This window comes from Argopecten irradians, chromosome 1, assembly GCF_041381155.1.
Source record: "Argopecten irradians isolate NY chromosome 1, Ai_NY, whole genome shotgun sequence".
Taxonomy (NCBI): domain Eukaryota; kingdom Metazoa; phylum Mollusca; class Bivalvia; order Pectinida; family Pectinidae; genus Argopecten; species Argopecten irradians.
In genome coordinates, this window is record NC_091134.1 from 50,061,541 (window position 1) to 50,089,268 (window position 27,728).

At 34.6% G+C, this 27,728-nt stretch overlaps 1 protein-coding gene across 6 annotated transcripts in view; it reads left to right on the forward strand.

Annotated features, from left to right (window-relative positions):
• LOC138331441 (uncharacterized) overlaps nt 1-27,728 on the forward strand; it is an 86,789-nt gene that overhangs the window by 43,858 nt on the left and 15,203 nt on the right. For 5 of the 6 annotated variants that reach the window (XM_069279103.1, XM_069279096.1, XM_069279080.1 and 2 more), the window contains 38 exons: nt 137-276; nt 617-827; nt 1,135-1,394; nt 1,862-1,948; nt 2,268-2,375; nt 2,653-2,739; nt 5,642-5,728; nt 6,798-6,862; nt 7,040-7,243; nt 7,563-7,643; nt 7,926-7,995; nt 8,128-8,242; nt 8,435-8,533; nt 8,749-8,849; nt 9,143-9,292; nt 9,634-9,879; nt 10,160-10,426; nt 10,674-10,840; nt 11,045-11,231; nt 11,360-11,467; nt 11,904-12,043; nt 12,328-12,456; nt 12,799-12,816; nt 13,683-13,886; nt 14,262-14,306; nt 15,898-16,038; nt 16,350-16,600; nt 16,991-17,136; nt 17,380-17,605; nt 18,194-18,262; nt 19,963-20,097; nt 20,402-20,482; nt 20,627-20,859; nt 21,274-21,297; nt 21,966-21,995; nt 23,059-23,252; nt 23,441-23,569; nt 23,791-23,899. In XM_069279103.1, the coding sequence (XP_069135204.1) occupies nt 137-276; nt 617-827; nt 1,135-1,394; nt 1,862-1,948; nt 2,268-2,375; nt 2,653-2,739; nt 5,642-5,728; nt 6,798-6,862; nt 7,040-7,243; nt 7,563-7,643; nt 7,926-7,995; nt 8,128-8,242; nt 8,435-8,533; nt 8,749-8,849; nt 9,143-9,292; nt 9,634-9,879; nt 10,160-10,426; nt 10,674-10,840; nt 11,045-11,231; nt 11,360-11,467; nt 11,904-12,043; nt 12,328-12,456; nt 12,799-12,816; nt 13,683-13,886; nt 14,262-14,306; nt 15,898-16,038; nt 16,350-16,600; nt 16,991-17,136; nt 17,380-17,605; nt 18,194-18,262; nt 19,963-20,097; nt 20,402-20,482; nt 20,627-20,859; nt 21,274-21,297; nt 21,966-21,995; nt 23,059-23,252; nt 23,441-23,569; nt 23,791-23,899 (5,144 nt within the window). Of the gene's footprint in view, nt 1-37; nt 40-136; nt 277-616; nt 828-1,134; nt 1,395-1,861; nt 1,949-2,267; nt 2,376-2,652; nt 2,740-5,641; nt 5,729-6,797; nt 6,863-7,039; nt 7,244-7,562; nt 7,644-7,925; nt 7,996-8,127; nt 8,243-8,434; nt 8,534-8,748; nt 8,850-9,142; nt 9,293-9,633; nt 9,880-10,159; nt 10,427-10,673; nt 10,841-11,044; nt 11,232-11,359; nt 11,468-11,903; nt 12,044-12,327; nt 12,457-12,798; nt 12,817-13,682; nt 13,887-14,261; nt 14,307-15,897; nt 16,039-16,349; nt 16,601-16,990; nt 17,137-17,379; nt 17,606-18,193; nt 18,263-19,962; nt 20,098-20,401; nt 20,483-20,626; nt 20,860-21,273; nt 21,298-21,965; nt 21,996-23,058; nt 23,253-23,440; nt 23,570-23,790; nt 23,900-27,728 lie in introns of all 6 variants that reach the window. The other variant, XM_069279119.1, reaches the window with a different exon arrangement.

The following is a 27,728-nucleotide window of genomic DNA, read 5'->3' on the forward strand; positions in this document are numbered from 1 at the left end:
TTTTTTATTTTTTTTTCCAATTTAGTTTATTTTGAAGTTGTAAGTTTGTAAAATATTCATGAAATGTCTCTTAAAAGGTGAAAGACAATTTTGTAAAGTTATGGGTTTTTTTTTGTTTTTTTTTTTGCATTTTTAGTTGGTTCAAGCAATGTAAAGATTTCCTCAGTCAGCAGAAAGACAGGCACACCCAACCCTATGACTGCTGCTGGTAAACTGGAGCACGCTCTTGTCGCTCAGACCATCCTAGAGGTCATTTCTCCTAGACTGACCGGCAGGGTAAGATAATAAAACAAGATAATAACATAAAATTCATTAAAAGCCTAGAATCAGCATCATTATGACATGGTGAACGGAACATTTACAGAAAGGTTAAGTGGTTAACAAGATCTTTTTAATCCTATCTTCCAATTGCTATTTGGAAATGCAATTTTTTCTCACAAAAAATATATAATCTTGCAATGAACAGATGATTTCATGTGTGCAAGTTCTTTTTGGGCAGTAAAATAATTTGATGTAGAGTATATATGTCAAACAGAAATAATGATTTCATAATTTGAACTCAGCCCTTGAGTCCTTTACTTTCTATTGAATATTGTCATATCCTTTTTATATACAGAATGTGAAGCTATTTAAGGCGGTTTTGGACGACGTGTTTGCTGGCCTACCTGACCCTCCCTCCAACCTGTCCCAGATACAGTCGGCTAAGTCCCGAGGGATGGACATTGAAATGTCCCTCAAACACAAGGTCGCAGACAAAGGACTGGTGGCCCATGAACCTTGGCTTACCAAATGTAAACAACTCTTCAACATCTCTCAAGTCCATAATGGTAAGTACTTGGGATGTTGAGATGGGGGTCGGGTAGGAGTGGGGAGTTAAGGAATAATGGATAAAAACAGACTTTTGTTACCCTTAATCTGTTACAGTTTCTCTTGCAACAATTTACATCTTTTATCTTAAAATATAAGTGTGGATTCTTGAATATGATCTTACATCCTTACATTTCCCCCAATAAGCCATGATAAGGCCTGTTAAGATTTAAACTCATCTGATTACCTAAAGTAGTATGATGCCCTGTTACTTTTCACTGATCAGTTTTACCTACATCTCTAACAATCTATCATTGTTTCTCACAGGTGTAATCGTAGCTGGCCCCCCAGGGAGTGGTAAGAGTACCTGTATTCAGACCCTAGTGGACTCCCTATCTATGTCTGGGCGTGGCACATCTCGCCAGTCCCAGGGTAGCAGGGCCACCAACCCGGCCGAGTCCATGCACAAACTCATCAAGATGAATCCAATGGTTGTTGATGATGAAGCTCTCATGTTTGGCTCACTGAACCAGAACCACGACTGGATAGATGGTATCTTCACAAATGCAGTCAGAAAGGCAAACAGGGTAGGTTTTACCTCCATAAACCTAGATAAAATTAAAATTTAATTAATGAATCTGTCTATGGCTTATTACAATTATTTCATCATCTTTGAATAATTTTAATGAATCTGTCTATGGCTTATTACAATTATTTCATCATCTTTGAATAATTTTAAGTAAATTTGCCTCGAAAACAAAAAATGCATTGAATGTTAGAATTATACCCCATAAGTACAAATAAACAATTCCCAACAAATACAATTCCCCTGTCACCAGTCCATTTTGAAGGGAATATGCTTTATGGGAAAGTTTCATAATCTCATGGCATGACTAATGATAACTATTGGTACATAAGAAATCACATCTACCACTATAGTACTTTGAATTTCCAAAACGGTACCAGGATGGTTTTATATTTTTCAAGTTAAACAATGTAATTCTTAGAGTCCATCTGCAGGCATCACCCATGATCATATTTTATGTTTGTATAGAACCTGAGCACAACCTGGCTGTGTCTGGACGGTCCACTAAACCAAGGGTGGGCAGACAACTTTAACAGTATTCTCAGTGGCGACAAGGTAGACCATACAAGTTTTACTTTTCTTTGTTAGGATCTTATACATTCATAATTGAACGATACTCAGTATCAACTGTGGAAAATTAGGGATGGACCATGCAATCCCTGTTTTGGTTTTTAGGGCAACGTGTCTGAGATTTCAATATAAACATAAATGATTATATATTAAAATGTTAACATTATAACTGCTAATTTTGCATTGCATGCAGCTACATTTAGTGATGTAAAATTTAAATTACAATCTGAAAATTTGGCAAATCATGGAAGCTAATGTTTTTGATTTTACTGTTATTTGTACTCTGCTCTATGTGTTTTAACAGGTATTACATCTGAAGAATGGAGACAAACTCTTCCTTTCTGACAACATCATCCTGATATTTGAGACGGACAGTCTGGACAACGCCTCACCAGCCACCATAGCTAGATCTGTAAGTGGTAGTTTGTAGAGGAATACTCTGCTGTTGTATTATATTGGGTACTCAATTGTAGGCGCAAAATCACTGTAGAAACAAGACACCCAGAGTTTTATAAAAACAATATCATAAGTTATATAAAAACAATATCATAAGTTATATAAAAACAATATCATAAGTTATATAAAAACAATATCATAGGCATGTGAACTACCACATGATAACATGTTTAAATGATGTGTAATATTACATACCTATTCTGTATTTAATGTAGACATGATGTTATTTACAGGGCATTGTCTACCTTGATAAAGATGTGCTAGGATGGAAACCTGTGGCTGATGCCTGGATAGAAAGTAGAACACCCCAGGAAATTCATGTAAGTGTATCATAAAATTTTGTTCCATAATATTTATTCATTTAGGACTCAATGAAAGATGTTATTGAGAAAGAATTCCATGGCCATCTAGATAGTTCACATGCATGTTCATAGTTATGCTTCATTTGCTTAAATGGAAATACAATATGGGTATCATTTTGTTACATGATTGTGATTTCAAATCATTCAATCAAGTAGGACTAGGAGGGGAAATATGGAACACAATTAAGGGTTTCTTCATGAGAACTTTTCACCCGTTAAATAATACTCTTTGATTACATGTTTCATGTACAGTGTATTGTCATCCAGTATTTAGAAAGTGGTAATTTTTTTATATGTAAGCTGGTATCTAATTTGTTTATGATATATAAACTGGTATTTATTCTCTCCCCTTTCTAACTCTCCCAGGAAAAGGTAGGTTTGATGTAGAACATCTCTGTGTGTCCTGACATCTATAGAAAATGCATTGTAGTCTGTAGTCTAGATATAAAAAAGTTGTATATAAAACAATTGATGACATGATTTATATATAGGGTTATCTGACCAAAAAAGGTCTGTTCTGTTCATGAGATTTAATACATGCTAGTCCATTGATTTTCAATTGATATTTAAATACAAAATGAAAGTTGTGATATAGAAATTATATTGTCTAAAATCACAACATATTACATGTACATTATTATGATTTTTTGGTTCATCTAGGGTATTTTGCTTTCACATTTTATTATTATTAAGAATACAGTGTATGCATAATTTTCATATCACTTAAAAGTCATTCTGATACCATAAGGATTTTAACATGTTGTCTGTACAATTTCAGTACACCAATATAATGGAAGTGAGTTTAGTGTACAACTGTGTACAGTTTGCCATGAGTGGTATTAGTCTGCTATATTGATAAGAGGCTAGGTAGTTATACCTGGCGTGGAGTTATCACCTCAACTCGCACTCATTTATTTTTATTCAACAATTCATTTTCGGAGTGAATTAAAGCTAGATTATTGTTGAATATTGATTTATAAGCCTAGATGTTTGCTACAGATATTGTTTTTATCAATGGTTTGCCTATAAGGAGTAGAGAAATTTCCACTAACATTTACTTATCTCTGATATACATCTTTAAAATGATCACATTTTAGCTTATTTGTGAACTTGTTGCAGTATTTGTCAAATGTCTATCAAAATGACTTGTGACAAACGAGTGCTTATACACAGTAGAAATCTGGAAGTCATGTTGGATAATTAGGGAGTGGAAGATATGAAATAGAATGGGAACTTCATTGTACTTAAATTGTTTTATTCAATGTAATAGATGAATCTTTAAAGTATTATTCAGAAAAGAATAAAACAGTAAGTTTTCTTTGAGTAATCAGTATTTTTTTTTTAATAATTGGCAAATAAATGCAGCAATTTGATTGATGTGGATGTCCATTACATAGAGCTAGAGTATTAAGTCATTGTCGAGGTTTATATGTTGTGTTTCATGTGAAATGGTCTATTGTTGCTAGTAAAGAAAAAAAGGCTTTAAAAACACTTGTGGTGACAGAGGAATGGAACCCATCATCACAACACCCAACTCCTCTGAAAACCCAGGGAAAGCATTTTTGAAGCCCACAGTAAAGTCATGCCAGAGTTAAGATGTATGAATAGCAACACAAGAAGACTAATAATATCGAACTATTTCTTCAAATTTTCAAAAATTCTCAACAGGTTCAACAAAAACAAACATTCTTGAAATTGTCATTAAGGTGTTTGGTTTTCTTTCTACACAGAGTCGGAAGTCTGTTTATACTAGAAAGGAGGGTGATCCCCTGCCTACCGTGGGAGGGGTAATATATTGTATACTCAGTGGTCCTTGGTCCTATAGATTGTATATATAGTTGATGGCCCCTGGTGCTAGAGTCCTCTCTCCTCATCAGGACAAAACACTCCCAATAGGGCTTTTTGGGACTGATTTTGGAAATTGAACCTTCCTTATTACCTCACTTTCATTGGAAGAAAATCGATGAGGTTAGAAAGAAAAGTTCAGAAGTTTCAAGAACCTTACAGTGGTAAAATTTACAAATTTGACTAAAATCAAAGTTAAATTTTGGATTTCATGTCAGTCTTAGAAAGCCCTTAGATAAAACCTTGTCCCCAATGTGTCCCTTCATATTAGCTATGAATGCATTTCTATTATTTTGTTTTTTATTTTATTCGTCTGTGCAATGGTGTGTAAATTTTCATTTGGTTTTGTGCTCTGTATTCCTGCAATGTGAAAATTTGAGAGAAAAAAATTCTTTAATCAATTAGTTACAGTTTAAGTCAAGCATTACACAAGTTCATTTAAATCAAATGTCTAATAAACGATACAAAAATGGAATAAATCAGATTCATAACCCCCTAGAAATTGTCAGGCATTTAATAAAAAAAATTTACGCTGTGAGGATATTTGCTGCTAGGTTTGCTATGGTTCGTTTATTTGTAGCAAAATTATATTTTTTTATCGTTGAAGCCTTTGTACACTTAGATAATAAGATTATAATTTAACCTAGAGTTAACAACATTCTGTGTGAATTCTTTTCTATGGACAAAAAATTCTGTGTGATTCTTTTCTATAGACAAACTGTGTGCTCTTTCTTCACAATGAGGAGTTACGATTGTTATCTATTACCATGGTGAAAGGAATCGTGTTAGAAAATGTGTAAACATCTGTTTGGTGACCAGGAAAAAGCCTGGGTTTGAAAAGAATACTTTCATATTAACAAACAAGACTTTCCAAAATCAATTTTCAGTTAAAAGATAAGAACATGTCTACAGATACTCATAAAATGTACTAATATAAAAAGACAGTAACACTAAGTGATAAGATTTCTTTTTCTTCTCCTTGAAATTCATGAGACGTGACCGCCATTTTTCCTAGGTGCCAGTCACACCGGTGCCTGATGATTCAGATATAGAAATAGACTCGACCGCGGACGTTGATCCACCAATCAAAACAGTAGAAGGGGTAATCAGCACAAGCATGGACAAAAACTTTAATATCACTTAATTTTCTTACCAAGTCTCTTTCAGTGCATCCTAGAGTAAACCGCCATTCACTTGCATGACTGATGCTTTGCTCATGTTGTACAACTATGTCAATATTGTGTCATAATTGTGTCTTGTCAGTATATTACCTCAGTATATCTTCATTGTAATGTTGAACTTATTACAAACCAGAAATTAACAGTATGATTGGAGATATTTAAAATTTATCAATAGATAACTATATGGAATAAGGAATACAAGAAAAAACTTTTTATAAAGGGAGAATTAGAAAAAAAAATTAGCTTTACTAATTCTTAGCAACATTATCTTTCAGAAGATGACAGATTACCAACTAACATAATGCCATTGAACATTACAGGAATTAGATGGAAATTACATTTTCCCAATTTTTTTCACACACAAAAAAAACCCCAAAAAACACCATAATATTTTAATCAATATTATGAACTTGATGCTATTGATGTAAAATATAACTACAAATTATACTTTTTCACAGGAGAAGGTAATCTAAAACGACAATAGATTGACCTGTGCATGACCTGTCTAGTAGTGACCACAATAGCTTTCTGGGTCCAATCACTAACACATCTAAAAAATGACCACCATCGTGTTGTAACTCTGAAAATGTCTTTCATATAATCTTTTATCTGCACAGAAATGTGCTTTTCTATCAGATCAGTGTTTGTGTTTACATATTTTGTCTTGTACATACATTGTATTATAATGTCATATTTTTGTTGTTCCAAAAGCCCTAATGAATTTTTTTTAACAAGAAATACAAGATTAAGTTAGTTTTTATATATCATCATACTCTATGTCAATCTGATGATGATGTAAATGTTTAAATCATCTTCTTACATGTTTTATTTACTGTCATACTAATTCTATGTATCTGTTTCTGTAGGTCATACTAACATCATTGTTACATGTATTTTTACATTTCTTTTTTATCATCTATCCTCATGCTTGTATAGTTTTATTTCCCTGCCAGTGATTTTGCCCTAATCCAGTGACTTGCTGTATTCCAGGTTTTACAGAGGGCCTTCCAGAAAACTCTCGACCCAATGGCTCAGTTTGTTCTGCAAGAGGCCAAGTAAGATTTTCAACATTTTAAAACAAGTGTTTCAAAATTTCTACCTCAGAAATATAATATTTAGACTTTTATAGATTTTTTTTCAAAATTATGTGAATCGTATTATATACAAACAAATTTTATACAGATTTTTGAGGAGAATGAATTATATTGAAATAACTGTCTATTTGTTTACAGACCTAGCCTGAAGCTGTCCTTGGTCGGCATGTTTAAGACGTGTCTTGGTCTACTGTCCGCCATGTTGGCTGACAACATCGAGATTGGGGGAGAGCTCCATATCGAGAGACTTTACCTATTCTGTCTGATCTGGACATTTGGTGGTCTCCTTAACGCGTCTGACAGAAAGGGCTTCAGTGACCTCCTTAAAACACTCTCAACAGCGTAAGTAGTCTAATCCTATAATCTGAAGAAAAAAAAGATAATTATTTCTAACTAATGTTATCAAAATTCAGGTTTAGTTTGATTTTGGCAGAAATTTGTAGCGGCCTGTTTGTCTGAAGAAAGTTTAGTAATTTGTATTATGTTATTCAATGATAGATATGTTTAAAAGAAAAATGCAGTTTTGATTATTTATACTGAGAAGACCTTGATGATTTATACTGAGAAGACTTTGATGATTTATACTGAGAAGACTTTGATGATTTATACTGAGAAGACTTTAATGATTTATACTGAGAAGACTTTGATGGTATTTTGACAGGTTGCCTGATGATGATCGAGACATCTGTGTGTTTGACTACTATGTAGATGAGTCAGGAGAGTGGGACCCATGGACATCCAGGTAAAAACCTCCCAATACTGTCACATCTGTCATCTGAAATTTATATTAAGTCCTTTCGATACTGAAACCTCTGTATTCTGACATCTAAATAAAAAGTCCAAATACTGAAACATTTATATCATGTAGAAAGTGTTTATTTGTCATGAAAATGATCATGCTATCAAAATATATTTCAAGACTTGAAATCTGCTAAAGATTAACTAGTCCAGTATAATTGTTCTTTTTGAAATCAGATGTAATATAATTCAGGCTATGAGGATGTAAATGTTGATTGTTACACAGAGTCCAGGAGGTGGTGTACACTGACAATCAGGATATGTTAGGCGAGGTGTTCATGGACTCTGTCGATACTGTAAGTACAAAGTCTGTTTGTTCATAGATTTATCTTCTATTATGAGCAGACATTTATTGTCAATTCTTTCTTAAATTAACATCATTTATTGTGAGCTGATACAGTAAGATAATTGTTTATATATTTTGACAGTTCCGTACCAAGATCCTGATGGAATTTGCCTCTGCCTCAGGCCTGAATGTCTTGTTGGTCGGTGCCAATGGATCTGGTAAAACCAGCCTTATTGATAGATTTATGGATGTACAAGGTAAGTACACATACATATTTTACTATTAGGAATTTCAAATATTTCAAGTCCTTCAAAAATTAAATATTTTCTTAATTCTTTTGCTTGTATATCTACATAAAGATTTGTCTTGTTAACCTACAGATACAATTTGAATAATGTATTTGTTGGAAGAAATTAATCAACATTTATAAGTTTATATTGGTTTTACAGATCCACAAGTAGCTGTGTGTAAGAGACTAGTGTTCTCTGGTGCATCGTCTGCCAAACAGTTCCAACACTTCATTGAGGCCAACATTCACCACAGACAAGGTATGGTACAGAGGCTCAAAGCTTTTTAAAACATTAGATATCAACAAAAGTCCTTTCAAATAAAATTAAATGTAGTTGGTGACATTTTTATTCATGTATTGTCATTTTGGCAATAAAGCTGTTGTAATATCATTGAAAAAGATAAGATATTTTGTGATCAAATATATGATTATGTTATGTGAACAGATAATGATTTGATGTTTTATGCTGACCAGGGTTTGTTTATGGAGCCAAGGAGAGCAAAAAACTGAAGGTGTTCATTGACGATGTAAACCTTCCTGTGCCTGACTGTCATGGTGTTCAAAGATGCAACGAGGTAACTGGCACATTTGTTATCAATAATTGTAAATAGGGGATATTGTGTATATTTGTGTCCTAGACTGTTGTTTTTATGACCTTGCCTGTTTGACCTTGACATTTTAGCATGTGATATTATTGACAGTTGTATTTGTGACTTTGTTGCTTTTGTGATCTTGACTGTTGTTTTTTCCCTTGACTTATTAACTTGTTACCCTGACTGCTGTGTTTGTGAATTTTACTGTTGTATTCGAAACCTTAACTGTTATTATAACAATTGTTCTAACAAGCTTGTAATCGTTTGTTCTGCAGCTCCTAAGACAGTTGTTAGACGACAAGGTCCTGTGCACACTACAGAAGCCATTTGAGTGGAAGACGGTGGAGGACCTGAGTATTATTTCGGCCATGTCCATGAGTGACCACCCTAGTGTCACCACACGCCAGCTGTCCGACAGACTACTGGTCAGTATATCAACTGATACTGAGCTCTTACTGAATTCATTCTACACTGTAGATGTCTAATTCTATACAAAACAAAGGTGTTTGTCTCAGGACTTCTGAAAAACAAGAGACTCAAAGTAATCTTATCCATCTTTCATCATACTGGAATGAAGAGATATTTTTTGCTTAATTTGTTGTACAACCTTTACGTTCAAGGTCTCAAATTTCAAAATTATCATTAACTGACTGTATTTAAATCAGAATTGATTAAAAGATTGAGTAAAAGATCTTAAAGACTTTTTCTTTTATTGTGACTATTATTTTCTTCTTAAAAAGTTAATAAAAGTCCTTTATGTCCTCAGAGACACTTTGCAGTGTTTAACCTGGCCACACCCCCGGATGAAGGCCTGAGGAGCATTGTACATGGTATACTGGAGGTGAACATGACAGACGGAGACTGTCAGGGCCTGGAGATTGATCTCCATAACAACCTTGTCAAGGCATCATGTGATATCCTCAAGGCAGTACAGAACGTCCTCAGACCTTCCCCCATGTATGGCAGACGACACTATCTATTCTCTCTGAAGGACATCACTGTCTGCTTCCAGGTCAGTCCTGAAAATGTCAAATTCTCCCCAGAAGAAGTTTGTGATTTTGTAAACTTCTTGAAAATACAAATGCTCAAGGATACTTGAATAAAACAATTCAAAGTGAAGGCCAATTTCAAACAATATATAATTTATGGAAAGTATAAGGATTTATGTAATTTCATTTCTCAGAAAGATTTACTTATGCAAGCAGACCCTGAACTCTTATTGGGTCAAATATGTTATAAAGAAATTTCCAGCACCATATGCTTATAAAAAGAAATAATTTCTTTGCCTTTAGAATCTGAAGCGTCTACCAGAGGAGAGCCTGGCGGATGAGACCATGATACCTGTCGTGTCTCTATGGCGACATGAGATGCAAAGAATTATAAAGGACAGAATCAGTCGTACAGCAGACCTCAACTGGTTTGACAACCTCCTCCAGGAAACTATAGAGTCTACATGGCCAGATTTAAAGGAGCCATTGATCGAGAACTTTGTCACTTTCCCTACAGATGCCAGAATGTACCAACGACCAGTTACTTCAGTTGGAGCTAAAAATATCAAGGTATTATTCCCTGACTTAAAAATGGTCCCTTTAATCTGAGCTAAAACACATTCAGGTAAAAAGGCCCTTAATGAAAGACAGTCACTTAATTCAGTTACAGCTGAAGTGATCTGAGAACTCATCCTGGAATGAAAATCTTAGCTTTTACAGTAGGGGATGTCTATTTAAGGATAAACCTCTATATTATTTAAGCGTTTTATGTGGATAAATAAGGTAATTATACATTTTTCCCCAATGACCTTTACAGATTGTACTACAGCCGATAGACCAGCTACGTGACGTCCACAGCTGTCTGAATACACACCTCACACGCTATAACGAGGAGTTTGGTAACATACCACTCAACATCATGTTGTCCGACTTCATCATCGCTCACATCATCAGGATGCACAGAGTTCTCAGCTTCCATCATGGGTAAGACCATACCTAAAATCAGGAAAACATCAATGATTTAAAGAAAATTTAATTAATATTCTGAAACATAACTTTGTTATTGCAGGATCTATTATGATATTTATGCAGATAATTACTCCATAATTGTATAAAGAAACAACGCATTAAACTATCATATCATAGGAAATCATACATTCTAGCCCATCCATTTCTGTCTTGTTGTAGCGGTAACATGCTGTTGATTGGTGCGGTGGGCTCCCATCTTGCTACCCTGTGTAAACTTGCCTTACATGTGGCTGATGTCCCAATACATAAGGTTGACACCAGTAAGCAGAGTAACTTCTTTGATGGCCTGCGCTCAGCTGTGCGTCTCTGTGGATCGGAGGGCAAGATTCTCTCACTGATGTTCACAGTAAGTCAAAATGGAGAAAAACATAAAATGAGCATTGGGGTTTTTACTACAAAGCAAGTCTTGATCATTGAGGTATTAGTATTAAGAGTTTTTTTATGTTGTTTCATTCCACAATGTTCTGATTTCAGGCACGTGACCTTGAGGACCCAGTATACCTTGATGCTATCAACAGTCTGCTTATTAGTGGAGAGTATCCACATCTCTTCTCCAACGATGAGCTGGAGGGACTGCTACAGGTAGGTCAAGGATGTTTATTTATAGATTTGGGAGGAAAATTAGTTAAGAGGGAAATTCTCAGGAATACAATTGGGAAATTTTGGTAATTCAGCTAATTTCGGATGAACAAGGTGTACTATTGAACCATAAAGTATCCGAGCTTTTACCAATTAACTTATATAGCTTTCCTTATACAGGCTTTATGACCTGCCATAAAGTGTTATTAAACTATTTTGTGATAATTGTAATAACTTTCCTGATACAGGCTATAGGACCTGCCATAAAGCATTAACCATTTTGTAATAATTGTAATAACTTTCCTGATACAGCCTATAGGACCTGCCTAAAGTGTTAACTATTTTGTGATAATTGTTATAACTTTCCTGACACAGGCTATAGAACCTGCCATAAAGCGTTAACTATTTTGTGATTATTATTATAACTTTCCTGATACAGGCTATAGGACCTGCCATGAAGAGGGAGTTCCCCAACATGTCCGTAGATCCAATGAAGTTTTTCGTGGCCAGAGTGAAAAGCAACCTCCATTTCCTAATCTGCCTACAGCCAGGGCATTCTCTGCTCAGTATTGCAGCAAGGTCAGTATTGTCACAAGTCGTGACTAATAATAAAATCTTAACTTTTGTCTCCAAATTGTGAAAGAATTTTGGTTCTGAACTAATCCTGTGTGTTGAAATATAATATTGAAAGTATTGTTTGTTTTTTTAACAATAATAAATTATGTTAGGAAATGAATTAAAATTTATTGAAAATTTATTGTCTTAAGGATTTTTTTTTCCTGTTTTCTAAAAAATATATTGAGCATTATTATTAACAGTTAACTTTGGTAAGGAAGTGTTTTAATCTTGTTGTGTTGTTATAGCCAATACCCTGGTTTACTGAGTGGCTGTGCCATCAACTGGATGTGTGACTGGCCCCAGGTGGCGCTGCTCGGCGAGGCGTCCTATTTCATCACCAGGTACCAGCTAACGGAGGAATTCGAGGATCTCAGGTAGGAATGAAAAATTCTAAATAGATGGTCAGTATTTCATTTCTGTGATCTGAATTCACTAACTTGTAAAGATGAAAATAAGTGGATACTGTACTTAATATTCATTGTTTTCCCCTTTAAGTATGCAAAAAAAATGAAGTACATGTACCATAACTATTCTAAAAAAAATAATATGATCTTATATTTCTCGCTGACAATTTGTTTGTAAATATAATGCTAGACATGTGTAAAATCATAGATGTGTTTAGAAAAATTTTGCTTGTCTTGAGTGGAATAATTGAAGTAGTAGAATTAATGATATAACTAGTACAAAGTAAATGGATTTTCTGTGAAATATTTTAGACGTCGGCCAGAGTGGCTGTAAGTTTGTGTTTTCAAAGAAATATTTATTGATTTGGTGGCTTTTTGCAATTATATTTTTGATCTATTAATAACATACACATATTTCATTACATTAGAATCATTACATATTTTATCTTTCCAAAAATGTATCAATTTTGAAAAAAAAGTGTTATTTAAAAGAAAAAAAAAAATTTGAATTTTTGTCAATTATTACAAAATTACACATACATATACGGCTGTGGTGGGTTTGTGTTTTTGTTATATACAGTATTAACATGTTTACGTATATATTTTTTGTGTTTGTATATATATTTCCATCATTGGCATACATAACTGTATATTTTGGGTTTCATTCTTCTGTGTATTAACATTTTCTTGTCATGACTCTGCAAAAATAAGATGAGTGCTTGTGCTGTTAGCCATTTTATTGAACAGATATTTAGATCAACATAAACTCTTTTAAATTAATTACACTAAAGAAATTTCAAAGGTTAATATATTGGAGAAAAAAAAATCAAAACTGAAAAAAAAGTAGATCTATTTAAAGCAAGGTTTTGTCTGCATTGAGCATTCATTATTAATCATTAATTTTGTAAAAAAAAATCTGCTTGTCCATTGGCTGTTTTGACAACTACCTTATCTTCAAATTATTGATCTACATTAAAAGTTGGATTATTTATTTATAATATTTATTCTGCTTGATATTTATTAATGTTCTAATTATGTTATTTTTGAGAGTGCTTCTCTCTAAAACTTTCACATTGAAAGCAATAGCTGCTTACCAGTCAGAAAACACATAATTTTACCATGGTCAAAATAGGTTGACAAACATGGACCTCATACTAGCTTTCATGTTAATTCACTGTTTTTAAATTTTTCCTCAGTGAGAATGTCACCGTGTGTCTAGCTAACATCCACAGCTTTGTGCTGCGTGACTGTCGCCAGCTACCCTGGGCCGGGGATATGGCAGCAGACGTCACCATGAACCAACTCAAGTTACATGAGAAGAAGAAAGAGCAAATCAAAACCCAGTCCATCACCGTACCAAATCATCCCTACTCCAAACTCATCATGTTGGAGCGCATCAAGTGAGTAATACATCAACATATCTATCTGCTAATGCTGCAAGTCACAATGCAACCATTTTCACTTGAAATTTTGCTTCATATCACAATGCTAGCATTAAAATCTCAGATGTCTGTTTAAAGATTGTATGTTCAAAATCTGGGTTAAGACATCATATACTAAATATATTCAGAAGTTGTTTGTTATGACTGTTCTTTTAAGTAATTGTTTGTGTGACACTGTGTGACAAGCTTTTTACCAAACAATACTACGGATATGCGATATAATGTAATAATAATCGTACACTATAATATTTGTATGAGTTTCAACATTTATGGCATGCCATATGTAGAAGGTTACAGAGCTGACTGAAATTTCTACCTATTTTATTGGTATAGACTGAGGAAGATGATGAAACCTGAGGACCAAAATTTAACGAGCTTGTAAGATTTCCTGATTAAACCAGATTTTCTATTTATTGTCTCCCTCTAGGCCAATAATGTTTATATACCTATAATGGGTTTATTATTTTTGTCACTAAATATACTGTGCCTTGCATGTTATCTAAGCTTTTACCTACATCCTGGCATACCCTTCCTTACTTATCATGTCTTGTAAATGAGTTTGTGAGGGGTATGAGGTAGACATACAGCCTGGAATCTCATATACATGGATTGGTTTTACTTCTCTCAGCATATAGTGCAATGAACCTTAATGAAATTAAAATTGATGATATTTATTTCTCCTTTTTTTCCTGTCTTGATGTCTTTCCAGATATCTTTTCTTTTGGTAGAGAGGGGGAGAGTTAGCCAAGTTATCAATTGGCTTACAATTCTATTTTAATACTACTTCAATGTAAAAAAAATAAAGTCTTTGGGTGTTTGCTTTTTTTGTTTAATTTTCTTTAAATAATGGGTATAATTTGTATTTCGGTATTTTTGGTATTTTAAGTCCTTTTTTTTTTTTTTTTTTTGTCTTTCTTTGGTGTAACTATTCTTACTTATTTTAAAATGTTTAATAAAAGTACCATGATTACATGACATTTTTTAGAAAGTCAACTCTCTGACCTGACTTTGTGAGGATATTTTCCATCTTAGTTTTCAAAGTTTTTACATATTTCCAGTTTTAAATTTACTAATGCTTCATCATTTTATGATGATTATACATTGCTTCACATTTTAGATTTACACAACATGCACCAATGTACACTAAACCTAACATATGATATTAAGATATATTGTAACAGATGATTGTCTTCAGTTGACATATCTATATAGACAGACCTGTGTTAAACTGGAGCTGTTGGATATTGTGATTGTATTAGCATGCTTAATTGTGATATATACCAAACTCCCTTAACAGAACAGAACTCCATGCCATTTAATAGCTTTTTGGATTAAAATTTACTTCCCCCTGAATCCTTCCCATATGTGGTTTATTTATGTTTACATCATTTTATTGCAGCTAATGATAGTTGATGGTTAGAAAATAAAAAAAAAATAAAAATTCTAGATTTGATGTCATGAACTTGTATAAACAATGATAGATAGAAAACTTTCTATAATAATCAGGTTTTGTTGTCATATTCTTAAAAAGTGTAAACAGATCTATTCTGCTCTGTAGATGAGTCTTTTCAAACCCTCTTCTATATTCATGTATTAAGATATAATACTATATACAACTTATCAGTGGTAAGTCTGTGACAAGCCATTAATTTCTATTGCTTTGTATGCTCTTTATCCAATTATGAGTCTTTAACAAAATAGAATTCCTTTTGAGCAACTGCAGGTTATTACCTTGATAGATAATGTGAAGCATATACAGAACAAAATTTACAATATTCCTCATCTCTTGAAGCAGAGAAATCTTATCAGCAGCAGATATTCTAATGTTATTTAAGAGAATTTAAAAACTGGATTTTAAGCTAACCAATGTTTGCAAAACTATATATAGGTTAGTACCCCTGTAAGACATTAAATTAGCTGATAAGAAATGAACATTTTGACTCAGTTTCTGACTGTATCATTTGTGCAGGAGTAGCCACCGGTCTGAGCTGGTAAAGGCCAAGAATGAAGTGTACATCGGGCCGACCACCTACAGACGCTTCATGGAGTGCTTCAAGTACCTGTACAATGAGAAGGCCAAGGAAAGGACAAGAACCGTCGACCAACTTAAGTAAGGTCTTTTCTAGGACCAGTATTCAACTTGCTTTCAATTGAAATTATTTTAAATGCATTGTAATTTTCAAAAATTTAGATTTTGTAGTGTACTCTTGTAAATTTGACTTCCAATGTGTCAATCTGCTCCTCAGAAACATAATCATTTGGTTAAGAACTGTAAGTTGATTTCAACAACTATAGTTGGTACGCTGTTTGCATTTGTGGTTGTGATATTTTCTCAGCTTCATAGAATATTGACATAGTTAGTAATATTTGATGTTTAGAGGTATGACATTCCTACATTGTGTGAGCTACTTCGTGTTACAGAAAGGTGATATCCACCTTGGACCAGACCAGAACAGATGCCAAAGTGATGAAGAAAGCCATAAAATCTATCATGGGCAAGTTTGATGATGCCAAGAAAAACACTGCCGACTTGTTACAAAAACTCACCCACAAGGCAACCATCCTTGAAAAGTTGAAGGCAAAGGTCGGCCTGAGTACGTCCTTGGACGCGTATCTCCACCTCACCGAGATGGAGACAGAGGAGGAGGAAGAGGATGAACTCCTACAGCAAGGTTAGTTTAACAATATATCATTCATCATTTGAATTCATTGTTCTATAACAAATACTTACATACAAAATATTGAATATTGGACAAAATAATCCGAAGCTTAAATTTGAACTCACTTACTACAAGGTTGATAATGATAGGACATCACGAATAGAGTAAATACAACTTGGCTACATGTCACATTTAGTTAATTTTACCAAAAGCACCAAGCTGCAATTAGATTTCCTGTACTTTACACTGGGCATGTGTAAACTTTATACAGTTAACAATAACCTCACAGCCATAACTATATTGTCTAATGTACTGATTTGTGTAAATAATTCATGTTTTATCATTAGAACCAATGCCTGGTGTTTGTTTATTTTTCAATGGTGGTGTATTTTGTTTTAACAGAGGACTACGATGATTATGACAAGGAGTTTGATAAGATGAGGGAAGCTAATCTGAAGACAAGACAAGTCGCTGCTAAGGAGGAACATGTGATGGCCCAGAAACATGTGGAGGAATGTCGTCAGAACCTCGAGTATGCTCGCCAACAGGTAATCTTCTACCAAAAATTCTTTGGGAAAGGAATTTTATAGGAATCATTTATTTCCTTACGGGTAGTTCTTGTATGTTCGTTCCTACCTCTTAACAGTACCACTGCTTTTAAAATCTATTTTTGAGCCAATTATCACAAAATTTCAAGTATATGATCATATTACCCACCATTTGTAAAAGTGTATTTCTACTTTTTTATGTTTGTACTCGGATGTTATATATATCTGATATATAATTTCCAGGTGTTACACTGGAAGTCTAAGGTAGACCGACAGTGTATAGAGAGACTGAAGGGATTCAGTACCCCTCCTGTACTGGTTGGCTCCGTCATGGAGATGGTGATGACCTTGATCGGGAAGCGACTTCCCTCTCAGCGTCTCCAGGAGTCACGCGACTACCACGGGAAGGATGACCTGTCTAGTCGAATGTCCTCCAGCTCCAGTAGTACCAAGGTCATCTCAAAGAAAGGTAGGATAATAGTGATATAGTCAGCTACCTCCAGATGGAAGATGTATCAGTACAGCTGTAGCCTCTACCAGCATGGAAGGGGTTTTGATGATGATATTCGATGCCTAAAATATGAAAATATGTCCGGCTAAAATTTTCAACCAAAAGTTAAATCCTCTTATTCTTTCTCATTCAAAATCCAGACTGTTAATGAACTAACCAGTAAATTATCAGATGCAGCCCTCAACATATTAACTTGAGGTGTTGTGTTCTACTCTACACAGTGCCTATTCTAACCCCAGCTCATATTGAAATCACAAAGCCAATATAAAGAAGGTCTTCACGAAACTTTTTTTTAAGCTTCATTAGGCCAAAACGTTAAGTTTGCTTATGCCATATCCTTTTCTGTATATTACAAATAGTATAAATATATGTCAAAGGTTTACTGTCAGATTTGCTAAAGAATTGGAAATATAAAAAAAATGTCTGCATTGCAATTCACTGATCACCACATCAGAAAAATTGGTGTTAAAGATTGTTGAAGATTAGACACTTTATAAGTCTAAACTTAATAAATTACTAAACATTTAACGTTATCTTGATCTGAAGCTTCTCGGGAACCCACTGTCACATCCTTGACAGATTCATCGGCTGAGCTCAGAAGGATTCCAGCTACACGTATCTACATTATATATATATGTGTTTATACAAATTTATATACATGTATCCATTACAATAACCAGGTTCTAATATCGTTGCTTTTGTTCATTGTAACAGATGGTCCCAGATCAGGTACATTGATCCACACACCCTAACATTAGTTCTCAGGAACACTGCAAAAGTCCTATCCTAACGTTGTTGTGGTTTTTGGTTTGAGCTAGTTCTGAACAAAGGGGCACCACAAGTGTCCTGTCCTAATTTTGCTGTGGTTTTGGTTTGAGCTAGTTCTGAAAAAAAGGAACACCACAAGTGGTATAATCTAACTTGTTACTAAAAGTTCTTGATCCTTTTCCATATTCCTATGTTAGAAGCACCAAAAATATCACACCCTAATATTGGATGTGATGAGCACCACAAGTGGTCTATCCTAACTTGGGCAGTAGGAGCACCACAAGTGGTCTATCCTAACTTGGGCAGTAGGAGCACCACAAGTGGTCTATCCTAACTTGGGCAGTAGGAGCACCACAAGTGGTCTATCCTAACTTGGGCAGTAGGAGCACCGCAAGTGGTCTATCCTAACTTGGGCAGTAGGAGCACCACAAGTGGTCTATCCTAACTTGGGCAGTAGGAGCATCGCAAGTGATCTATCCTAACTTGGGCAGTAGGAGCACCACAAGTGGTCTATCCTAACTTGGGCAGTAGGAGCACCACAAGTGATCTATCCTAACTTGGGCAGTAGGAGCACTACAAGTGGTCTATCCTAACTTGGGCAGTAGGAGCACCACAAGTGGTCTATCCTAACTTGGGCAGTTGGAGCACCACAAGTGGTCTATCCTAACTTGGGCAGTAGGAGCACCACAAGTGGTCTATCCTAACTTGGGCAGTAGGAGCACCACAAGTGGTCTATCCTAACTTGGGCAGTAGGAGCACCACATGTATCCTAGCTGTCCCTAACCTTTGATGGTAAGAGCACCAAAGTATCTAATAAATGGTCCAGCCAAAGTCTCCTATGTTTGCTATTATATAGAAGCACCACACGTCCTAACATAAATGGTTTTAGCAGCACCAAAAGTCTCCTATCCTAACTTTGTTGTGGTTTGGTTTTAGATAGTTTGATTTCAGAGACATCACAAAAATCTCTAATGGTCTTTTTCAGGGATTTTTGATATTTACAGTTCTAATAATCTGTTGTGTGTGTGTGGATGATGTTTTTTTTGTGGTATTAAACAGTCTATACAATGATTGAGTATAGGCATTTAGAGGGATAAAAAATCTCTGTATTTAACACTTGGTGTATCGATGGTTTCTATGCAATGTTAGATCATCATTTCAAAAATTATATATTTAAGTGAATAGTAATAGAAAGATTCACTCAATTATCTATGTATGTTTTGTCAATAAAATATATTTAAATGATTATTTTACCAGACAGAGTATTTCCGTACAAAAAAAGTCTCATCAGTCATCCTGCAGATGAATGTGTTACTTAATTTACCAAAATTCTTATTTGATTACTAGAAATATCTTATAGACGCTATGTTATTTGTTGAATCATAAAAATTCCAAATTTTTTGTCTGTCTCTTAAGTGATGTATGAGTATGTATCTTGTTTGATGTGAGGCTACAGAATGTCACCATTATTTGTTTTTACACAGTAAAAATTATCAAACATTACTTGTCACTTTTTAATCCTATTTATATTCTAACCTTTACTGTAGCCAAGAAAGAGAGTGACAGATTCGACCGAGCAGCATGGAAAGCTATGACCTTGACCATGATGGACACCACTAAGTTTGTTGACATGTTACATAATGTTCCATGGGAGGACGGTCTCTCTGGCGACGTTCTTAGAGGTGGGACTGATTTCCTGTTATCATTTAGCACTGTTTTCATCATTTGTGAACTGTATTGAATTGAAACCTTATTCAATTAAGAAGTCAACAATATTCTGATAAATTCAGAATGAAGTGTTTCTCTATGAAATAATTTGGCTTTTCTTTTCACCATATTGGTAATATTTAAAATTGGGCTAAAATATGAAAGCATCAAATAGGTAGCATTTGGTTTGCTTTTATTTTTTCGACAATAAAACAATTTTAGATTAGATATAAATGGTTTGAATTTAATTGCTAAAATATTAAATTTTGTTTCATTCAGCTGTGGAAAGCTACCTGGCAACAGGTAAAGATGGACAGCTTGGTGTAACAGGGGAGGGAACTCTGTTGGACAATGCTCAAGGTCAGTAACAGATTTTCAACTTATAAGCCTGCAGATTTAAGTTTTATTTCACCTGTTTAATATGTTAATTACTAAAAGCCTCATCAGCCAATTTGACTTAATAGCATTACATACTGGTATAATGACATATGCCAAACCTTTCAGATGTGTCATTCCGTGCTCAGAAGAGAACACCATCCCCAGATGGTTCTAAAGGTATCACCATAGCTGGGGCCAAGTACTCCAGTGAAGATTGTGCTACCCTGGTCCAGTACACCATCGCCATCGTAGAGTATACTCGTCTATGTGGACCACTTAAAACCTCACTGGAGCGCCTCAATGAACTCCAACGAGAAATTGAGGAGAATGAACGCATACAGCGAGAACGCGAAGAGGAGGTACATATCCTATATTCATATTCCTTAGCTTTACAAAGATTTCTGTAATTGCTTTTCATCAATATTCCTTAATTCAAGAATTGTTCTTGAAATTTTCTGTAAGAACGCTTTATTTCAATGAAGGAAAGCATTCTGATTTCAGCAACTTTCCTTAAATTCTGGGATGCTTTCTTACCACATTTCTTTTGTTAAGAAATATTGATGAATTTGAAACCAGTTACAGAAAAAAATTTCACAAATATTTTCAACCTGGTTTTATTTTTATTGAAGAACAGGTCTGTTTAACTGCCAACTAAGTAAAATTAGATGTTGGTCATCATGTAGGCTGACATAAAAGCGATACGCTTGTGTGAATCATTAACACCATTGGAATCTTAAAGGCACATTAACTTTTTTCTACTGTTTGTCCCCTAGGCAGCAGGCAAGGTTAATAAAAAGGTAACATTGCATGTTCATTCAGATATGGCATGGTGTGGCATGGAGTGACTTGGGAGAGAGAAACAAATCAAATAGCCATTAGAATGTTCTGTAACGTATCAACACTGCTTCTCCATGGAGTGGTTTGAGACAAGGAATTCTATTGGTTGTTTTTCATGAGTGTGATGAAATAAAAATAGAATTATTGAAGTTAATAAATTGTTAAACGTATCACAATAGCTCATGTATTGATATCACATATCTAAGATAGTCACAGGTCACCAGGCTTAGTTGTTAGACTCCACAGACACAAGGTTTTATAGTGAAAGAAAGTAGAGAATAGTATTTCAGGGACTGAAAAACTGATGGCAGATATGTTTTTGTTTTCTTTAACAGAATGGCATTGTTTCTGTGTCTAATTACTAATCCAGATCTGTTTTTACTGGATCATGGTTTGCAGTTGTTACAGGACAGTATTCTGTAATTGGGCATTTGACTCTATAAATATAAAAAAAACTTTTTAGAAAATTAAAAAAAAAAAATGTTAGCAGATGGGGTGCAGTGTTCTGTGGAATTTTATTATTTCAAAGAAACTACCAGCTGTCCTATTGTGTGTGTCCCATTGTAGCTGTTTGATACGATATCTCATAACTTTGTCTCATGATCACCATCATTACCATCTTTAACAGGACAGACTGAAAAGGAAGCTATCTGCAAAGGTTTGTATGGTTGATGGCTATACTAGATGGATATTAACATCTAGTACAAACATTTTAAATTTTCATTTTTTTCCAGCATTTCTTATTTTATTTCAACATTTATTTATTGTATTTGTGCTGTTTTGTTCGGTTTTGTTTAAGCTTAAAACAACGGTACATATTAATTATTGTAGCAATTTGGTAGCTTTTGAATATTGTATGTGACTCATTATTAGCTGTTTTTGGTCTTTTTCGTGTGTGCTCTTGTAATTAGGTTATAAATCTATTGTCATTAGATTTGTGAGTAAATTAGATTTTTTTTTCTTTTGATCTCACAAATATAATTGACAAAAAATCTTGTTAGCTTAATTCTTACCAGGGCATGAAAATAATAAAATGTTACAGAACTTTAACAAGTTTTAATGTCTGTACTAGAGAAATAGTTTGATATCTGTGTACCCAGTAAGTGTTGAGTATGGCTAAGGTGGTGTATCATATGTATTGTTTGATATCTAATTAACACATGATCAAGGTTTTGTATAGGATACTTACATGGGTGAGGATGTTATATATATCATTGTATTATCTTATCATATTGTTATATATGTATTATTATCATGGTCCAGATTATCAACATCCAATAAGTTATAAGTTTCTATATTTTTTTCTGTAAATTTGGTAAAGAAGAAAAAGGTATTTCCTTCAACAAAGTGTTAGTGAAACTTGATGTGTGTGTTTATCTTTATCATTACTTGTTGACCTAAACATTTCTATTACTGTTTCTATTTATCTGGTCAGATGTGTGATTTAGAAATATTTTTGATTTTAGTGTTTGTTTTTGTTTCCCTCTTTAGTTTCACCTTTTTATCTTTAATAGAAATCTTGCACCAAAACATTGTTTTAAAACTGAAGTAGCAATACAATGCACTTGTTATAAATGAACGTTAAACTTTTGTTATACCAATTCATTAGACGGAATGTGCACAGCTTAGTTCAGCTAACTACATATTAGGTAGATGTTAAATGTGAAGCAAAAGATAAAACAAATAGATAGATTTGTAAAGACTAACCTTTGACTTTTCAGCCCCAGGAGGAGGAGAAGCCCCCTACCCCAGAGCCTGAGGAGGAGTATACAGAGGGTGATTTGCCCCGCCTCCAGGAGGAAGTCTCTGCCCTCCAACAAGTCTTCGACCAATCAGTGGTCGAGAAACATAGCTTGGAGATGGAGCTTCAATCCATGAATGAACGACTCAAGGCTGCAACAGAAATGGTCGAGAGGTAAGGGAGATAACTTCTCACTAGAACACTGTTTTACTTATACATTGTACTTAAAAATTTTTATTTCTTTTATATGCAAAAAATACCTAAAATCATTCACAAATATCGATACAGTTGTTTTCAGACATTTACTTATTTAGTATTAAGGACTATATATTTAAAGTCTCATTGGTTTGGAATATTTCTAGCCTGAAGTATCAGGAACAGTCTTGGAGAAAGCATGTGAAGGAGAATGACTGTAACGAACTGTTGCTTGGCAACTGTTTGACAGCGGCAGCTTTCCTTACTTACTGTGGTCCGGCCAATCTAGATACCAGGTATGTTCATTATCGGTTTATTCTTGATATTTTATGTCACATCTGTTGAGGGAGACAAGTGAATATAATTTGCTCAACTCACCTTGAGATACAGTTATAGTCAATATACAATATAAGCATATTTCACAAAGTATTAGTAAAAATTTCAGAATATTTATATGTTTGATGCCTTTATTTCACTTACAAAGTTTATCCAAGATGCTTTGATTACTTTTGTTCAGGAAAAGAATGGGAGAATTTTTCATGCAAGTCTGCGAGCATCATAAGCTTCCATTACCAAGACGACGACTGTTCAGAAATCTGGAATTGGTGGAGTTCCTTAATAATCGAGTAAGTAATTTAAGTTCTTCTGATCCATAATATATAGAATTTCTACCATAGAAATTAAGATTTTTGAAAACATCATTGCTCCATTGTCAGTTTATAAGGGGTCCTACTGGAAGTTTCTATTATTAGTGTTCCATTGTCAGTATACTAAAGGGTCCTGCTGGAAGTTTCTATTATTAGTGTTCCATTGTCAGTATACTAAAGGGTCCTGCTGGAAGTTTCTATTATTAGTGTTCCATTGTCAGTATACTAAAGGGTCCTATACTAAAGGGTCCTGCTGGAAGTTTCTATTATTAGTGTTCCATTGTCAGTATACTAAAGGGTCCTGCTGGAAGTTTCTATTATTAGTGTTCCATTGTCAGTATACTAAAGGGTCCTGCTGGAAGTTTCTATTATTAGTGTTCCATTGTCAGTATACTAAAGGGTCCTGCTGGAAGTTTCTATTATTAGTGTTCCATTGTCAGTATACTAAAGGGTCCTGCTGGAAGTTTCTATTATTAGTGTTCCATTGTCAGTATACTAAAGGGTCCTGCTGGAAGTTTCTATTATTAGTGTTCCATTGTCAGTATACTAAAGGGTCCTGCTGGAAGTTTCTATTATTAGTGTTCCATTGTCAGTTATACTAAAGGGTCCTGCTGGAAGTTTCTATTATTAGTGTTCCATTGTCAGTATACTAAAGGGTCCTGCTGGAAGTTTCTATTATTAGTGTTCCATTGTCAGTATACTAAAGGGTCCTGCTGGAAGTTTCTATTATTAGTGTTCCATTGTCAGTATACTAAAGGGTCCTGCTGGAAGTTTCTATTATTAGTGTTCCATTGTCAGTATACTAAAGGGTCCTGCTGGAAGTTTCTATTATTAGTGTTCCATTGTCAGTATACTAAAGGGTCCTGCTGGAAGTTTCTATTATTAGTGTTCCATTGTCAGTATACTAAAGGGTCCTGCTGGAAGTTTCTATTATTAGTGTTCCATTGTCAGTATACTAAAGGGTCCTGCTGGAAGTTTCTATTATTAGTGTTCCATTGTCAGTATACTAAAGGGTCCTGCTGGAAGTTTCTATTATTAGTGTTCCATTGTCAGTATACTAAAGGGTCCTGCTGGAAGTTTCTATTATTAGTGTTCCATTGTCAGTATACTAAAGGGTCCTGCTGGAAGTTTCTATTATTAGTGTTCCATTGTCAGTATACTAAAGGGTCCTGCTGGAAGTTTCTATTATTAGTGTTCCATTGTCAGTATACTAAAGGGTCCTGCTGGAAGTTTCTATTATTAGTGTTCCATTGTCAGTATACTAAAGGGTCCTACTGGAAGTTTCTATTATTAGTGTTCCATTGTCAGTATACTAAAGGGTCCTGCTGGAAGTTTCTATTATTAGTGTTCCATTGTCAGTATACTAAAGGGTCCTGCTGGAAGTTTCTATTATTAGTGTTCCATTGTCAGTATACTAAAGGGTCCTGCTGGAAGTTTCTATTATTAGTGTTCCATTGTCAGTATACTAAAGGGTCCTGCTGGAAGTTTCTATTATTAGTGTTCCATTGTCAGTATACTAACTAAGGGTCCTGCTGGAAGTTTCTATTATTAGTGTTCCATTGTCAGTATACTAAAGGGTCCTGCTGGAAGTTTCTATTATTAGTGTTCCATTGTCAGTATACTAAAGGGTCCTGCTGGAAGTTTCTTATTATTAGTGTTCCATTGTCAGTATACTAAAGGGTCCTGCTGGAAGTTTCTATTATTAGTGTTCCATTGTCAGTATACTAAAGGGTCCTGCTGGAAGTTTCTATTATTAGTGTTCCATTGTCAGTATACTAAAGGGTCCTGCTGGAAGTTTCTATTATTAGTGTTCCATTGTCAGTATACTAAAGGGTCCTGCTGGAAGTTTCTATTATTAGTGTTCCATTGTCAGTATACTAAAGGGTCCTGCTGGAAGTTTCTATTATTAGTGTTCCATTGTCAGTATACTAAAGGGTCCTGCTGGAAGTTTCTATTATTAGTGTTCCATTGTCAGTATACTTAAGGGTCCTGCTGGAAGTTTCTATTATTAGTGTTCCATTGTCAGTATACTAAAGGGTCCTGCTGGAAGTTTCTATTATTAGTGTTCCATTGTCAGTATACTAAAGGGTCCTGCTGGAAGTTTCTATTATTAGTGTTCCATTGTCAGTATACTAAAGGGTCCTGCTGGAAGTTTCTATTATTAGTGTTCCATTGTCAGTATACTAAAGGGTCCTGCTGGAAGTTTCTATTATTAGTGTTCCATTGTCAGTATACTAAAGGGTCCTGCTGGAAGTTTCTATTATTAGTGTTCCATTGTCAGTATACTAAAGGGTCCTGCTGGAAGTTTCTATTATTAGTGTTCCATTGTCAGTATACTAAAGGGTCCTGCTGGAAGTTTCTATTATTAGTGTTCCATTGTCAGTATACTAAAGGGTCCTGCTGGAAGTTTCTATTATTAGTGTTCCATTGTCAGTATACTAAAGGGTCCTGCTGGAAGTTTCTATTATTAGTGTTCCATTGTCAGTATACTAAAGGGTCCTACTGGAAGTTTCTATTATTAGTGTTCCATTGTCAGTATACTAAAGGGTCCTGCTGGAAGTTTCTATTATTAGTGTTCCATTGTCAGTATACTAAAGGGTCCTGCTGGAAGTTTCTATTATTAGTGTTCCATTGTCAGTATACTAAAGGGTCCTACTGGAAGTTTCTATTATTAGTGTTCCATTGTCAGTATACTAAAGGGTCCTACTGGAAGTTTCTATTATTAGTGTTCCATTGTCAGTATACTAAAGGGTCCTGCTGGAAGTTTCTATATTATTAGTGTTCCATTGTCAGTATACTAAAGGGTCCTGCTGGAAGTTTCTATTATTAGTGTTCCATTGTCAGTATACTAAAGGGTCCTGCTGGAAGTTTCTATTATTAGTGTTCCATTGTCAGTATACTAAAGGGTCCTGCTGGAAGTTTCTATTATTAGTGTTCCATTGTCAGTATACTAAAGGGTCCTGCTGGAAGTTTCTATTATTAGTGTTCCATTGTCAGTATACTAAAGGGTCCTGCTGGAAGTTTCTATTATTAGTGTTCCATTGTCAGTATACTAAAGGGTCCTGCTGGAAGTTTCTATTATTAGTGTTCCATTGTCAGTATACTAAAGGGTCCTGCTGGAAGTTTCTATTATTAGTGTTCCATTGTCAGTATACTAAAGGGTCCTGCTGGAAGTTTCTATTATTAGTGTTCCATTGTCAGTATACTAAAGGGTCCTGCTGGAAGTTTCTATTATTAGTGTTCCATTGTCAGTATACTAAAGGGTCCTGCTGGAAGTTTCTATTATTAGTGTTCCATTGTCAGTATACTAAAGGGTCCTGCTGGAAGTTTCTATTATTAGTGTTCCATTGTCAGTATACTAAAGGGTCCTGCTGGAAGTTTCTATTATTAGTGTTCCATTGTCAGTATACTAAAGGGTCCTGCTGGAAGTTTCTATTATTAGTGTTCCATTGTCAGTATACTAAAGGGTCCTGCTGGAAGTTTCTATTATTAGTGTTCCATTGTCAGTATACTAAAGGGTCCTGCTGGAAGTTTCTATTATTAGTGTTCCATTGTCAGTATACTAAAGGGTCCTGCTGGAAGTTTCTATTATTAGTGTTCCATTGTCAGTATACTAAAGGGTCCTGCTGGAAGTTTCTATTATTAGTGTTCCATTGTCAGTATACTAAAGGGTCCTGCTGGAAGTTTCTATTATTAGTGTTCCATTGTCAGTATACTAAAGGGTCCTGCTGGAAGTTTCTATTATTAGTGTTCCATTGTCAGTATACTAAAGGGTCCTGCTGGAAGTTTCTATTATTAGTGTTCCATT